Genomic DNA, 14,969 nt, shown 5'->3' on the forward strand with positions numbered 1-14,969 from the left:
TCAATTGTCCTGGTGCCTGGGCTTAGTTGCTGTGCAGCAGGTGGGATCTGCCCAGATCAGGGATCAAACCAGTGTCCCCTGCACTGGCAGGTGGATTCTTCACCAGAGACACCAGTGAAGCCCCTCCCAGTTCTTTTGGAGTGTGATCATCAGCAATTCTCTGATCTTCAAAGAGAAACCTGACTGAATTCCTGGGAACCCATTATGATTCTTTGAGTTTCTTGAGATGTGTCATCATTTTCACTCTAAAGTGAATCTCACTGCTTTCCTGTTCGATGACTTCGAGTTTAATATCCTCTTCCTTCTTATCCCCCAAGTCCTCAGTTGAAAATTTTGAAATGGGGAGCTATTGTTTCATGAGTACTTAAAAATGTGAACTTAAAGGGTGTTAAGACAGTACATACTGTTCAAATTAAGTTATGTGTACTTTATTATGGGAAAAAAGGTGGGGGGAGAAGTCACCTGTCACATGTAGGTGCTGACTGTCCTATAAAACTAAAGAGTAAAGAGTAACTGAGTCAGTGAAGATGGAAAGGCTTAAGGTCTGCTTGTTGGGACGCGGAGGGGCGCGGTGTGGAGGGGTTGAACTAGGTGGTCCTGGGCAAAGCCTTCCTCCTCCACTTTGGAGCCTCTGGCGGGGCTCTCATATCCCTAAAGGACCTTGGAATGGGGATGTGGCCCCAGGGAATTCTCACTCCAAGACAATCTCCTCTCTGGTTCCCAGGTTTGGGGATTTCTGTATCTGAAATAAACACAGACACAACCAGCGACCCTTCCCCAGCAAGGCACAGTCACCGAATATTTATAATTTACTCATCAGCCACGCGCCACAACCCAGGTCGGTAGCATTCTAGGTCCTGCACCTTGGCGCTGCATTTGTAAGAGCGGAGAGGGACTCCTGCTGCCTTCCTGGCCCTGGGGTCCCGCTGGCCTGCCCTCACCCCTCTTGTAGGTGATGAAACTTGAGAGAAACTTTTACCCAGGAGAGCCGCAGCTGGGAGGTGCGTGGTGGAGACTGACTGGGTTAACTCTAAGTGGAGGTGAGTGGTGATGACGAAAAGCTACACCCTTTCCCAGGGAGGGGCCTGATTGGTGGAGGGCTTCTAGGGCGGGGCAGCTCTGGGGCTATATAAACACACTCGGCGGGCTTGGAGTTACGCTGTAGGTTAACTCCTGAGCTCAGGTAAGTCTTCTAGAAGGAGGAGGCTGGGCTTACCTGTGGGAACCTAGATGGAGGCCCCTAGGTCGACCAAGCCGTTTTGGAGGGGACCCTCCCCCGAGACCTGTAGCTGGAGTTCTCTCTCCTTGTAGCTCCAAATGTTTGCGGTGGCTCCACCTCAAAACTCGCCCTAAAGCCCAGTATTTATGTCTAATAACGTCCCTGTCTCTGGGCTTCAGTTTTCCCTCTGTGAAGTAATGGTCTGCTGGTTTTTTCAGGGCTGCTTGATGAAGGGTGAGGGGGTGGTTGTGAATTGGGTGGCAAGAGGCTCCGGCTTTGGGGTCAGACAGGATCCACCTTGAAGTCGCCGTGAGACCTCCATGCTTCAGTTTCTGTGTTTGCAAAATGGGTCTCCTTACCAGGACGAAATAAGTTAAAGCGTTTAACACAGCTCCAGGCACTTAGGAAACCCTCAGAGGCACTTGTTGCTGCTATTGTTACTCTCTGGCCTGGTCTGGGGTGCCAGGAGGAGGCGTGAGGGTGCTGTAGCCCCCAGGAATTCTGCTGACTTTCTTGTCTCCTCACCATCACCACCACCACCCCCGTTTCTCCATGCCCATCCCTCCACCTTCTGGAGGTCGTCTGTCAGGCCAGCCACACTGATCCCGTTGACTTGTGCGGGGCTAATGGGGGTAAATGCTAAGTCCTGGGGCTGCTTTCTTTACAGGTCTCCCTGTCCCACCCCACCCCACCCACCCCCAACCCCCCAAGAGATGAGCAATGCCCAAGATCCGGCCACAGTCCCTGGAGCTGACACCCAAGTGAAGCTGAGGGGCTGGAGCCAGCAAGGTGAGGGCGATGAGTCTTCCCATCTCCGCCGACACCAGGAGCTCCGGGCCTTCCTCCACCTTCTGGGTGAGTCCACTTGGGGGCTGGCCTGGAAGGGATTGTGAGGACCAAGCATGAACTGATGTGAGAGGTGGGATCTCAGCCTGCCCACGTCTTGGTCCCATCCCTTCTCAGGTGACTCCGGTTTGGCAGGTTTGGGTTGGGGGAGGGGGGTGCGGTTCATGTCAGAAATGTCAGAAAGTGGATTCAGTGGGGGCTCGGGCTTTAGAACTTAGAATGCTACTCTCAAGGGTGGTAACCCCAGGCTTCCATTTCTCCTCCCTCTCCCCCAGAGCACAGTTTCCTCCAGGATTTCCTCTCCAAAGATCCCTGTTTCCAGATTTCAGACAAGGTGAGAGTCGGGGGAGAGTCCAGGCTCACTCGGGGAAGGTTGAATTACTGGGGCCTGAGTGCTGCTAAGGCATTGGGTCCCCTGGTCTGGTGGAGGGAGTGCCCCCATTTTAAGCCCTTGTCTTTGCAGGTCCCCCTGCACCATTTTACCCTGGATTTTCTAGGCCTGCTTCAAGCCCAGAACCTGCTTGATGGGCCTGGCACAGTCCCCTCCCCTGCCCACAGTGCTCCGCTCTAACTCTCCCCATTTCTGTATCTGCAGTATCTCCTGGCCATGGTGCTGGTCTACTTCCGGCGTGCCAACCTGCAGCTCAGCGAGTACACCCACAGCAATCTGTTCCTGGCACTGTGAGTGGCCCGGGTACCTGGTGGGGATGCCCACTTGGAGTCGCAGGGTGGGGGCAGGGCGGATGCTTACAACCTCTGTTCCCCCTGTCCCCCACCTCTGTGGCCAGGTACCTTGCAAATGACATGGAGGAAGACCTGGAGGACCCCAAAAGCGTGATTTTTCTGTGGGCCCTGGGCCAAGATTGGCATCATCAAGTGTCAGACTTCCTGCATCAGAGGGACAAGCTGTGGGCACGGATGGGCTTCAGGGCTGTTGTGAGACGCCAGAGCTGCGAGGAGGTGAGGCTCCCTGCACCAGCATCCCAGGGTTGGGGAAAGAGGTTGGACCTCCCACCTCCCACTTACCATCCACTCTTCTCACGCAGGTCATGGCCAAGGAGCCGACCCACTGGGCCTGGACTCGGGAGCGGCACCCCCACCATGGCAGGGCTCAAAGGAGCTACCCAAAGGCCCAGATTCCCCTCCCCCGGGGTCCTGGCCTCTCGCCACCCCACTGTCCTCTCTGTGCCTTGCCCCCTCACAGCAGCCTCTGCTGCCACCACCCCTGCCCCTTGCCTGTCTTATCCAAGTGCCTTTCCTACAACGCTGAGTGGCACCGCCCTACATCCCAAGCTTGGCCCTGGAGTAGGGGCTTCCTCATTGTCCTGCCCACCCAGCTGCTACTGGAGCCAGGCACCTACACCCTCCACAGTGAGTAGGGACAGAAGCTGGCGGGGAGCCGGGAGGAGCTGGGAAGCAGGTGTGGAGCCCAACAGAATGGGAAGGAGAGGCATGGCGCCTGGGGTCCAGCAGGCTTGGGCAAGTGTCCAGCTCTGCACCCCCTTGCTGTGTGAGCTTGGCAGGCTTCCCCTGAGCAGCTCTCTGTCCTTCCTCCCCCAGTCTTCTCTAAGCTGCTGCTGTGCCCTCGGCGCTGATACTCGCAGGGTGAAGAACAGCCTGTCTGCTTGCCTGCTGGCCCAATGCTCTACTGACTGTGGCCCCTCCAGTCTCCTGTCTTCTTGGCCTCAGGCTGGCAGGGCTGCCCATGCCTCCTGCCCCTTCTTCCCAACCTGCAACTTGTACCCACTCTGACCTGACTCCTCTAATAAATTCATGCCCTCAGGACATTGGCTGTGCTTAGGCCCTGGTCTGGGTCCTTTACCCAGGGTAGGGGTAGGGAGGGAGTTTTGGGGAGGGGGGGTCTGCCAGATTTAGGTACCAGTGGTTGAGACCCCTGAGCACAAGCCCTGTAATAGCTCTCCCTTCCCACTGGCGACCAGTCATCCCACTGTTTCTCCTCTTTAACATCTTAGTGGATGCTGAGACCCACATAGAGCCCACGGAACTGAATGAAATGAACTATATGCAGTCCTTAGAAGAGGGCCTGGGACCTACTGGACCAAAAAGAACTCCAAAGGAAAATGGCTCTATGTCAGTCTAGAAATGCCTGCAGGGTGAGGTCTTTTTCAGAATGAGCCTTAGTCCTTGCTCTGGGCTGCAGTTGCCTCTTGTGACCCCATGGACTGTAGCCCACCAGGCTCCTCTGTCCATGAGATTTCCCATGCAAGAATACTGGAGTGGGTGGCCATTTCCTTCTCCAGAGGATCTTCCCAACCCAGAGATTGAACTCAGGTCTCCTGCATTACAAGTGGATTGGTTACTGACTGAGCCACGGAGAAGCCCATATAATGTGATGAACTATGTCAGGTTTGCCCACGCTCGGGTGGTGGTGGTGAGGAACAGGATTTTTGGAAAGACCATCTAGAGTAGTGATTAAGACTTGGTCTTTGGTGCCAGACAGCTTAAGTTCAAGATCCAGGTTTCTGTATGACTTACAGATTTAATCTCCTCTACTGCCTCATCTGTAAAATGAGTATTACACTAGAAAGGATACTGTTTGAGATTTGGATGAGATAATACTCGAAGGGTTTAGAACTGATCTCAAGAAAGGAGCTCAGATTCGGGTGTTATCAGTAGAGGGAATTGCTGCCCAGAGAAAGGTTAAAGGGGAGTGTACCTGAAACAGAAGGCAGAGACGTCTAAGGGGTCAAGTGGCAGAGGAATCTAAATGTAATTCCCCTCCCTCCTCTCTGAGTGGTTCCCAAGAAGCATGGGGGTGAAGCCTGGAGGCTGCAGACATTAGAAGCCAAGACAAGGACTGTAAAGTATTTTTAAGAGTTTTTCAGATAGGTAATATAGTCACATGTATGTTTTGAATTTTGAACCAAGAGTCACCTCCTGCCCCTGACTACCAGCCTCCTGGTTCTCCTTCCTGGAAACAATGGAAGTGATCATTTATGTCCATCCAGAGAAAGAATCTAAATGTATGTAACCAAATGTGGTATAATAAAAATATACAAATTTGGTCTTTGTCCCTGGTTCCTGGCACAGAGTGCCTAACACCTTTGGAATTTCCAGAGTTATAGGAATGTCTTTTGTTATTCATAATGAGCTCCTATAGATCACACCAGAGTTAATGCTAATGAGGTTATTCAAGATGGTGGCTGTTGCCAAAAAAAGTGATCTCCAGGGTGGGAACTTTCAGCTTCCCCAGCTCTTCCAGGAAGGGCGAGGCACTAGAGATTTGGGATTCCCGGGGAGGGTGGCTCCCTCCCTCCACATGTCTTTCCCTATGAATCTCTCCTATTTGGCTGTTCCTCAATTGTATCCTTTATAATAAAGCAGTAACAGTGAATAAAGTATTTTCCTGAGTTCTGAGTCTTCTACTGAATTATCAGTCCTGAGGAGAGGGGTTATGGTCATCCCCAAATTTGTAGTCAGCCAGACAGGAGTATGGGTCACCTGGGGGTTCTGTTTGTGGCTGGCCTCTTGTGGAACTGAGATTCATGGGGCCTGTGCTAATTCTGGGAATTAGTATCAGAATTGAATTGTAGGGGCCTAGGTGGGAGTTGGTGATGGACAGGGAGGCCTGGCGTGCTGCGATTCATGGGGTCGCAAAGAGTCGGACACAACTGAGTGACTGAACTGAACTGAGATGGTGTTAGAGAGTTGGTGTAGACAAATCACATGGTTTCCTATCTGCACATTCCTTTTGACAGCTGTATAGCACTCTTCTGTATGGGTGTACCCTTTTTTCTTATTGACTGGCACATGTTTCCACACTTGTGCTATTCTAAATAGTGCCATAGAGCAGTGGCACCCAACCTTTTTTGGCACCAGGGGTCAGTTTTGTGGAAGACAACCAGTCACCTGCTGTACGGCCCAGCTCCATTAGACTGGTACTGTGCTGGGGATCCCTGCTATAGAGAGTCACTAAGACTCTGTAAAAGTGTGAAAGTTGTGTAAATCAGTTCTGAATACTCATTGGAAGGACTGATGCTGAAGTTGAAGCTCCAACACTTTGGCCAGCTGATGTGAAGAACCGACTCATTGGAAAAAGACCCTGATGCTGGGAAAGACTGAAGGCAGGAGGAGAAGGGGATCACAGAGGATGAGATAGTTGGATGGCATCACTGACTCGATGGATGTGAGTTTGAGCAAGCTTAGGGGCTGGTGATGGACAGGGAAGACTGGCATGCTGCAGTCCTCAGGGTAGCAAAGGAGTTGGACATGGCTGAGTGAATGAACTGAATGGACTGAAGACTGTGTAAGAACAGCATTATTCAAATATGAAACAGTGAATTCCTAGAATTGTTCAGCCAAAGGTCAAGTCAAAATTGTCGTCTTTTTTTAAAGGCCCATTTTATTTATTTTTTGGTGGCACTGGGCTTTCACTGTGGCATGCAGTCTTCTCTAAGTGTGGCATGTGGGCTCTAGAGGGAGAGGCCTCAATAGTTTCAGTGTATCGCTTCAGGTACCCTTCTCCTCCTCCCTTCTCCTCCTCCATGCTTCAGCTTAGCTGCCCTGAAGCATGTGGGATCTTAGTTTCCTGATCAGGTATAAAACCCACATTCCCTGCATTGGCAGGCAGATTCTTAACCTCTGGACCACCAGGGAAAGCCTCCAAAATGGTCATCTTGAAGAACTTTGCCACTTGTTCATCTGTTGGGGCTGTGCCTGAAACCCCTCCCCAGCCTCCAGCTGTGTGAAGGCTGTTTTCCACAACACTCACCAACCAATGAGAAACAAGGTTATTTTATGTTTGCCAAACTGCTAAGGAGAAAATCCTGTCTTGGTGAAGGTTTAGTTTGTATTTCTTTTTTCTTTCAAGTGAGCTCAAGCTCATACATGTAAGAGCTGTATGTCTTTTTTGTGAACAGTTCTTATCTTTGCCCATTTCTCCACTGTTTTTTGGTACTTGACTCATATGTAAGGAAAAATAGCCTTTCAGGATGTAAATTGTAAGTATTTTCTTCAGTTTAGCCTTTTGTGTGTGATAAAATAAATTTTTGTGGCTTCTGGGTTTTGTGTCACAGTTAAAAAGAATTTTTCCACATGGAGATGATTAAAAGAATGTCTCCCTTAGCTGCTGGCTGTATTTTTGTTTTCATTTTTTACATTTAAATCATGAGTTCATCTGGAATTGATCATATACAAAATTCCCTCCCATTTTCCTAATGCTTTTTAATGAAAAACTCATCTTTTCTCAGCAAATTTGAGATGCTGCTCTTATATACTAAATTCTTATATGCATTTGGGCCTGTATCTAGATGGCTATGGTTTTTCCTGTGGTCATGTATGGATGTGAGAGTTGGAGACTGTGAAGAAGGCTGAGCGCCGAAGAATTGATGCTTTTGAACTGTGGTGTTGGAGAAGACTCTTCAGAGTCCCTTGGACTGCAAGGACATCCAACCAGTCCACTCTGAAGGAGATCAGCCCTGGGATTTCTTTGGAAGGAATGATGCTAAAGCTGAAACTCCAGTACTTTGGCCACCTGATTCGAAGAGTTGACTCATTGGAAAAGACTCTGATGCTGGGAGGGACTGGGGGCAGGAGGAGAAGGGGACGACAGAGGATGAGATGGCTGGATGGCATCACTGACTTGATGGATGTGAGTCTGAGTGAACCCTGGGTGTTGGTGATGAACAGGGAGGCCTGGCGTGCTGCGATTCATGGGGTCGCAAAGAGTAGGACACGACTGAGTGACTGAACTGAACTAGATTCTTCTATCTTTCAGTGATCTATATGTATCAGTACTCCTCTTCATTAATTATTATATAAGAATTATTTAATCATTATAGATTGGATGTAATACCTGATAGGGTTAGGCTCCCTAATGGCTCAGATGGTAAAGAATCTGCCTGCAATGCAGGAGACCTGGGTTTGACCCCTGGGTGAGGAAGATCCCCTGGAGAAGGGAATGGCAATCCACTCCAGTATTCTTGCCTGGGGGAATTTCATGGACAGAGGAGCCTGGCAGCTACAGACCCTGGAGTCACAAAAAGTTGAACTTGGCTGAGTGACTAACACTTTCACAGGATTAGACTCCTAACTTGTTTTCAGAAGTCTCTTGGCTATTCTATCTAGGTTGGTCATAAGGAAAGTTATGACCAACCTAGATAGCATATTCAAAAGCAGAGACATTACTTTGCCAACAAAGGTCCGTCTAGTCAAGGCTATGGTTTTTCCTGTGGTCATGTATGGATGTGAGAGTTGGACTGTGAAGAAGGCTGAGTGCTGAAGAATTTATGCTTTTGAACTGTAGTGTTGGAGAAGACTCTTGAGAGTCCCTTGGACTGCAAGGAGATCCAACCAGTCCATTCTGAAGGAGATCAGCCCTGGGATTTCTTTGGAAGGAATGATGCTAAAGCTGAAACTCCAGTACTTTGGCCACCTCATGTGAAGAGTTGACTCATTGGAAAAGACTCTGATGCTGGGACGGATTGGGGGCAGGAGGAGAAGGGGACGACAGAGGATGAGGTGGTTGGATGGCATCACTGACTCGATGGACGTGAGTCTCAGTAAACTCCGGGAGTTGGTGATGGACAGGGAGGCCTGGCGTGCTGCAATTCATGGGGTCGCAAAGAGTCGGACATGACTGAGCAACTGATTTGATCTGATCTGGCTATTATTGCTTGTTCAGTTTCCCATAGGAGCTTTAAATCAGTTTTTCTAGTTCTTTTCCCCAAATAATCTGTTAGAATTTTTTTTTTCACTTGTTAGAATTTAAAAATTTTTTGGCTGAGTCATGTGGCCTACAGGATCTTAGTTCCCCAATCAGGGATGGAACCCACGTCCTCTGTAGTGGGAGCTCGGAGTCAAACACTGGACTACCAGGAGAGTCCCTAGAATTTTTAATTTTGATCACTCTATAGATTACTTTAAGCACAGACATCTTTATGAAGCATCTTTGTATCCAGAATGACATGTCTGTCCCCTGCCTCTACTTCTTTCAGGTGGCACAATGTTCAATGACTCCCAAATTTGTTCCTCTATTCTGAGGTCTGTTCCCACCGCCAGGCACCTCCTCTTGGATGAGGGCGGGTCCCACAGCTTTCTCAGCTCAGTCACTCAGTTGTGTCCGACTCTTTGCAACACCATGGACTGTAGCACACCAGGCCTCCCTGTCTATCACCAACTCCCAGAGCTTGCTCAAACTCATGTCCATTGAGTCAGTGATGCCATCCAACCATCTCATCCTCTGTCATCCCCTTCTCTTCCTGCCTTCAATCTTTCCCAGCATCAGGAGCTTTTCCAGTGAGTCAGTTCTTCACATCAAGTGGCCAAAGTAGTGGAGTTTCAGCTTCAGCATCAGTCCTTCCAATGAATATTCAGGACTGATTTCCTTTAGGAGCCATTAAGTCCCACAGGTACCTCCCTAACCTGATCCTCCAGTATCCCCTCCAGATAAGAGTCCCCTACACCATGAATCTACTCAGATGGTCTAGAGTTGTCTTTTCCCTCCCTGTCTCCCAGGAACCATATCCCATCAGTGGCTAAATTCTATAGGTCTTTTTAGCAGCTTTACTGAGGTATAGTTGACATAAAATAAACTATATATACTTCAAGGTTCATTTTTGTTGACAATATATACCCCCACAAAACCAATACCACAGTCAAATAATGGACATATCCATTACCGCCAAAAGTTTCCTCAAGCCCCTTTGTAATCCTTTCCTGCCATCCATTCCCACCTGTCAGCCCCCCCATCCCCTCCAGCAATCATTGATATGCTTTCTATCACTAAATTGCTATCATTTTCCTAGAATTTTCATAGAAATGAAATTATATAGCAGGCCCTGATAGCTCAGTTGGTAAAGAATCCGCCTGCAATGTGGGAGACCTGGGTTTGATCCCTGGGTTGGGAAGATCCCCTGGAGAAGGGAAAGGCTACCCACTCCAGTACTCTGGCCTGGAGAATTCCACGGACTGTATAGTCCATGGGGTCACAGAGAGTCAGCACAACTGAGCAACTTTCACTTTCTGTCTTGTTTCTTACGCTCAGTATAATTATTCTGAGATTAAGCCGTTGTTCCTTTTTATGACTGAGTAGTATTCTGTGATATATATATAGCACCACAATTTGCTTATCCAGTCACAATTTGTTGATGACCATTTGGTTATGTCTAGTTTGGGCTGTTACAATTAAAGTTGCTATGAATATTCATACACAAGTCTTTGCATGGACACATGCTTTTCTTTCCCTTGGGTGAACGCCTAGAGGTGGAATGGCTGGGTCATATGATAGGTGTATATTTAACACACATGCTCTAAGTTGATTCAGTTGTGTCCGACTCTGCAACCCTATGGACCGTAGCCCGGTAGGCTCCTCTTGTTCATGGGGTTTCTGCAGGCAAGAATACTGGGGTGGGTTGCCATGCCCTCCTCCAGGGGATCTTCCCAACTCAGGGACCAAACCCAGGTCTCTCATGTCTCCTGCACTGGCAGGTGGGTTCTCTGCCAGTAGCACCACCTGGGAAGCCCATATTTAACTTTACTCTTCTTTTTTTTTTAAGATAGACTAATTTTTTTTAGAGTAGTTTTAAGTTTACACAAAAATTGCTCAGAAAGTATAGAGAATTCCAGGACCCCCCTTTCCCATCTGCAGTTTCTCTACTGACATTTTGTATTAGTGTGATCTATTTGGTACAATGGATGAAACAATATTGATACATTGTTATTAAAGTCTATAGTTTAACATTAGGGTTCACGCTTGTTTAAAAAACTGTTTATTTTACTTGGCTGGGCCAGGTCTTAGTTGCATGCAAGATCTTCCCTCTTTGTTGCAGCCCGTGGAATCTTTAGTTACACTGGAACTCTTAGTCGCAGCATGTGGGATCTAGTTCCCTGGCCAGGGATCGAACATGGGGATCCTGCATTGGGATCTCGGAGTCTTAGCCACTGGACCACCAGGGAAGTCCCCAGGGACTCTTAGTGTTGTACATTATATGGGTTTAATGCAACGTCATGTATCTACCATTACAGTATCACACAGAATAGTTTAAGTGCCCTAAAAATGCCCTTCCCCCACCTTCCCTGAAAGCTTGGCTATCACTGATCTCTTTACCATCTCTAGTTATACCAGTTCCAGAATGTCATATAGTTGGAATCATACAGTATAAGTTTTCTCATGCTGCTGCTAAGTTGCTTCGGTCATGTCCGACTCTGTGCGACCCCAGAGATAGCAGCCCACCAGGCTCCCCCATCCCTGGGATTCTCCGGGCAAGAACACTGGAGTGGGTTGCCATTTCCTTCTCCAATGCATGAAAGTGAAAAGTGAAAGTGAAGTTGCTCAGTCATGTCCAACTCCTAGCGACCCCATGGACTGCAGCCTCCCAGGCTCCTCTATCCATGGGATTTTTTCCAGGCAAGAGTGCTGGAGTGGGCTGCCATTGCCTTCTCCAGTTTTCTTATACTGGTTTCTTTTACTTAGCAACATGCATAAATGCATGTTGGTTCTGGCATCTTTCTGTAGCTTGATAGTTTATTTCCATTTATTGCTGAATACATGTTTAACTTTTAAAGAAACTGCCAAACTGTTTAACAAAGTGGTGGTATCCCACCAGCATCGTATGAGAATTCCAACTCCTCCACATCCTTGCCAGCACTTGGCATGGTTAGTCTTTTTAATTTTAGCCCTTCTAGGTTTGTAATGTTGGTCCTTCTAGTTGTTTTAATTTGCATTTCTCCAATGAATAAACATTTTTTCATATGCTTATTTGCCATCACATGTCTTCTTGGGAAATGTCTATTCAAATCTTTCACCCAATTTTACTGGATTATTTTTTTTAATTGTAAGAATTCTTTATATATTCTAAATACAAGTTCTTCATCAGATATATTTTTTGGCAATGATTTCCTCCTAGTCTGTGGTTTTTCTTCATTTTCATAATAGTGCCTTTTGAGGAGGAACAAAGTGTTTTATTTCAATAAATTTCAAATTTTTTTTCTTTTATTGTCTGGGCTTTTGTGTCATATTTAATAAATCTTTACCAAACCCAGTGAAAGTGAAAGTTGCTCAGTTGTGTCCAACTCTTTGTGACCCCATGGACTATACAGTTCATGGAATTCTCCAGGCCAAAATACTGGAGTGAGTAACCCTTCCCTTCTGATCTTTACCACCAGGGATCGAACCCAGGTCTCCTGCGTTGCAGGTGGTTTCCTTACCAGCTGAGCCACCAGGAAAGCAGATCATAACCTGCATATCCTTAATTCAATACACTAGCTCTGGCTTCTCAAAACGTGGGGATCAAGCTTCATTAAAATAAGGCTGGATCATTACTCACGTTCTCCACCAAAAAACAAACAAAAAAATGATAATGCTGGTACTCATTATAACAAAGTCCAGAAGAAATGTGCCCAGTACCCAGAGTACCTACATTATATTGCCTAAAATATCTAGTTTATAACAGAAATATGAGACATGCATAGAAATAGGAGTTGGAACCATATAGTAGGAATAAAGGGCATTTGAAACAACTGCAGACAATGACTGTAGCCACAAAATTAAAAGACACTTGCTCCTTGGAAGAAAAGTTATGACAAACCTAGACAGCGTATTGGAGAAGGCGATGGCGCCCCACTCCAGTACTCTTGCCTGGAAAATCCCATGGACGGAGGAGCCTGGGAGGCTGCAGTCCATGGGGTCGCGAAGAGTCGGACATGACTTAGTGACTCAACAACAACAATGCTTTCTTCTAGAGGTTGTTGTTCTTTAAAAAAAAAAAAAAAAATTATTTATTTGGCTGCACCAGGTCTTAGTTGTGACATACGGGATCTTTTAGCTGTGGCATGTTCCCTGACCAGGGATCGAACCCAGTCTCCCTGAATTGGGAGCAAGGAGTCTTAGCCACAGACCACCAGAGAAGTCCTCCTTCTAGAGGTTTTATAGCTCTAGGGTTTATATTTAGGTGTATAATCCAGTTTGAGTTAAATTTTGATATGGTGTATCCTATTAATAAATAAGTTTTCAAATCCATCTCTTTCTCTCTTATGTCTAACCACCTCTGGAGTTTGAGCCAGAGGACACTGCCAGCTGTCCTCTTCCATCATCTGTACAAATCTGAGCAGGCTTCTACCTCAGGTAGAACAAAATCCATCTTCCACAGCCCACCCAGGCCTGCCACAACTCTGCTCTCCCTTTCTCTCTCAGCTCAAGCAACACTCAGAATATTTTAGTTCCTCCATATGCCAAGGCAACTAATTCCCCTACCTCTCCCATCCCTGACATAACTTTGTCTGATTTATCTTTACTCTAATACCCTGGATTAGTGAGGGCTTCAGCTATGGGCTTCCTTCACATCATTCTTCTTCCCAGTTAATCATGGGTGTAGGACTTCCCTGGTGGCTCAGACGGTAAAGTGTCTGCCTACAGTGTGGGAGTCCCGGGTTCAATCCCTGGATCAGGAAGATCTCCTGGAGAAGGAAATGGCAACCCACTCCAGTATTCTTGCCTGGAGAATCCCATGGACGGAGAAGCCTGGTAGGCTACAGTCCACAGGGTCACAAAGAGTCGGACACGACTGAGTGACTTCACTTTCAATCATGGGTGCAAGAGCTGAGTCAATGTCTGCCTCCTTCAGAGGGAGCCAAGGCCTTGGGTCGTCAGCATCCGATGTCCAGGTGACCACAGCACCTTGCACATACAGGAGGTGGTCAGTGCCCATTTGGGGAACAGTCAAACACAGTCAGCTGGAGTGACAGTTTACTGAAAATAATCTGGGGACTGTGGGGCACATGGGTTGAGCCAGAGTGCTTTGAGGGGAAGGGGGGCCTTGGCTACCTCCCCAGAGCATCTCCCAGGCCCCTGCTCCCTGCGTTCCAGTCACAAGGAACAATTACAGTCTCCTGATTGACCTGTGTCCCCCCAGCCCCTGGACCTTTGGACATGCAGTTCTTTCAGTTTGGAACACCCTTTCCAGCACCTCACTGCCTAGTTAACCCTACTTTTCCAATAAGATTCACCTTTCTTAAACCCCAAAGCTGAACCAGAGGAGCAGCCTCCTTTAGCTGGGCCTGTCTGCCTTAGTCACAGGTCTGCTATGCAAAGACCTGTCAGAAGGGTTTGGTCAAGATCAGACACATAAATGCCCAGTGGTGATGAACAAAGAGCTCAGAAGCTGGTCCCAGGTCTGACTCACCAGTTGAAGGAGCTCAGCAAGCTGCACTCTTAGGCCTCAGTTTTCCTCATCTGTGTACTAGGAGTGAGAACCGAGTCAGATTAGATCCGTGGCCCTTAATCTTCTTGGGATCAAGGGCCCTCAAATTCGGGGAAGGCTAAGCACTGTTTCCCTAACAAAAGGCTTGTGTGTATAAGGGGCTTCCCTGGTGGCTCAGTGGTAAAGAATCCACCTGCCAATGCCTGCCAATGCAGGAGGCGCGGGGTTCAATTCCTGGATCAGTAAGATCCCCTGGAGAAGGAAATGGCAACCCACTCCAGTACTCTTGTCTAGGAAATCCCCAGAGGAGCCCGGCGGGCTACAGTCCATGGGGTCACAAAGAGTCAGGCACTTAGGGACCGAACAACAAGAAAACATCATGTAAGGGCCGCGACCTTCCTGGCTGGGGCCCCCAAGGCCAATCAAAAGCCCTGAGCCGAGGGTCCGCTGCAGTCTCCGTCCCTCCAACTGCATCTCAGGTGGCTGGGTCTCTCTGTGTCCCGGGTGGGCCTGCTGTCTGCCTCGCAGCCTCTGCCGCCCCCTCCTGAGTAAAGCGGTACACGGGTGGGTGGGAGAGGGAGGGCAAGAAGGAGAGGGCAAGGAGGAGAGGGCAAGGATGCTGGCCTCTCGCAATTTCCGAGCACAAGAAACCTCAGAGCGCAAGATGGGATCCCGCAGTTCCTCATTTCATCCCGTTCGCGGCGCAAATGGGGAAACTAAGGCCGAGAGCCGCAGAGACTCATCCA

At 48.2% G+C, this 14,969-nt stretch overlaps 1 protein-coding gene across 1 annotated transcript; it reads left to right on the forward strand.

Annotated features, from left to right (window-relative positions):
• The first annotated feature begins 1,882 nt into the window (after positions 1-1,882).
• Positions 1,883-3,850, forward strand: SPDYC (speedy/RINGO cell cycle regulator family member C). The gene is made up of 6 exons (XM_019955353.2): positions 1,883-2,074; positions 2,341-2,399; positions 2,661-2,746; positions 2,854-3,025; positions 3,112-3,436; positions 3,626-3,850. Exons 1-6 carry the CDS (start codon positions 1,933-1,935, stop codon positions 3,658-3,660), a joined length of 819 nt encoding a protein of 272 aa, XP_019810912.2. The 5' UTR covers positions 1,883-1,932; the 3' UTR covers positions 3,661-3,850.
• The last annotated feature ends 11,119 nt before the right edge of the window (positions 3,851-14,969 follow it).

The sequence above is a fragment of the Bos indicus genome, chromosome 29, assembly GCF_029378745.1.
Source record: "Bos indicus isolate NIAB-ARS_2022 breed Sahiwal x Tharparkar chromosome 29, NIAB-ARS_B.indTharparkar_mat_pri_1.0, whole genome shotgun sequence".
In the NCBI taxonomy this organism is placed as follows: Eukaryota; Metazoa; Chordata; class Mammalia; order Artiodactyla; family Bovidae; genus Bos; species Bos indicus.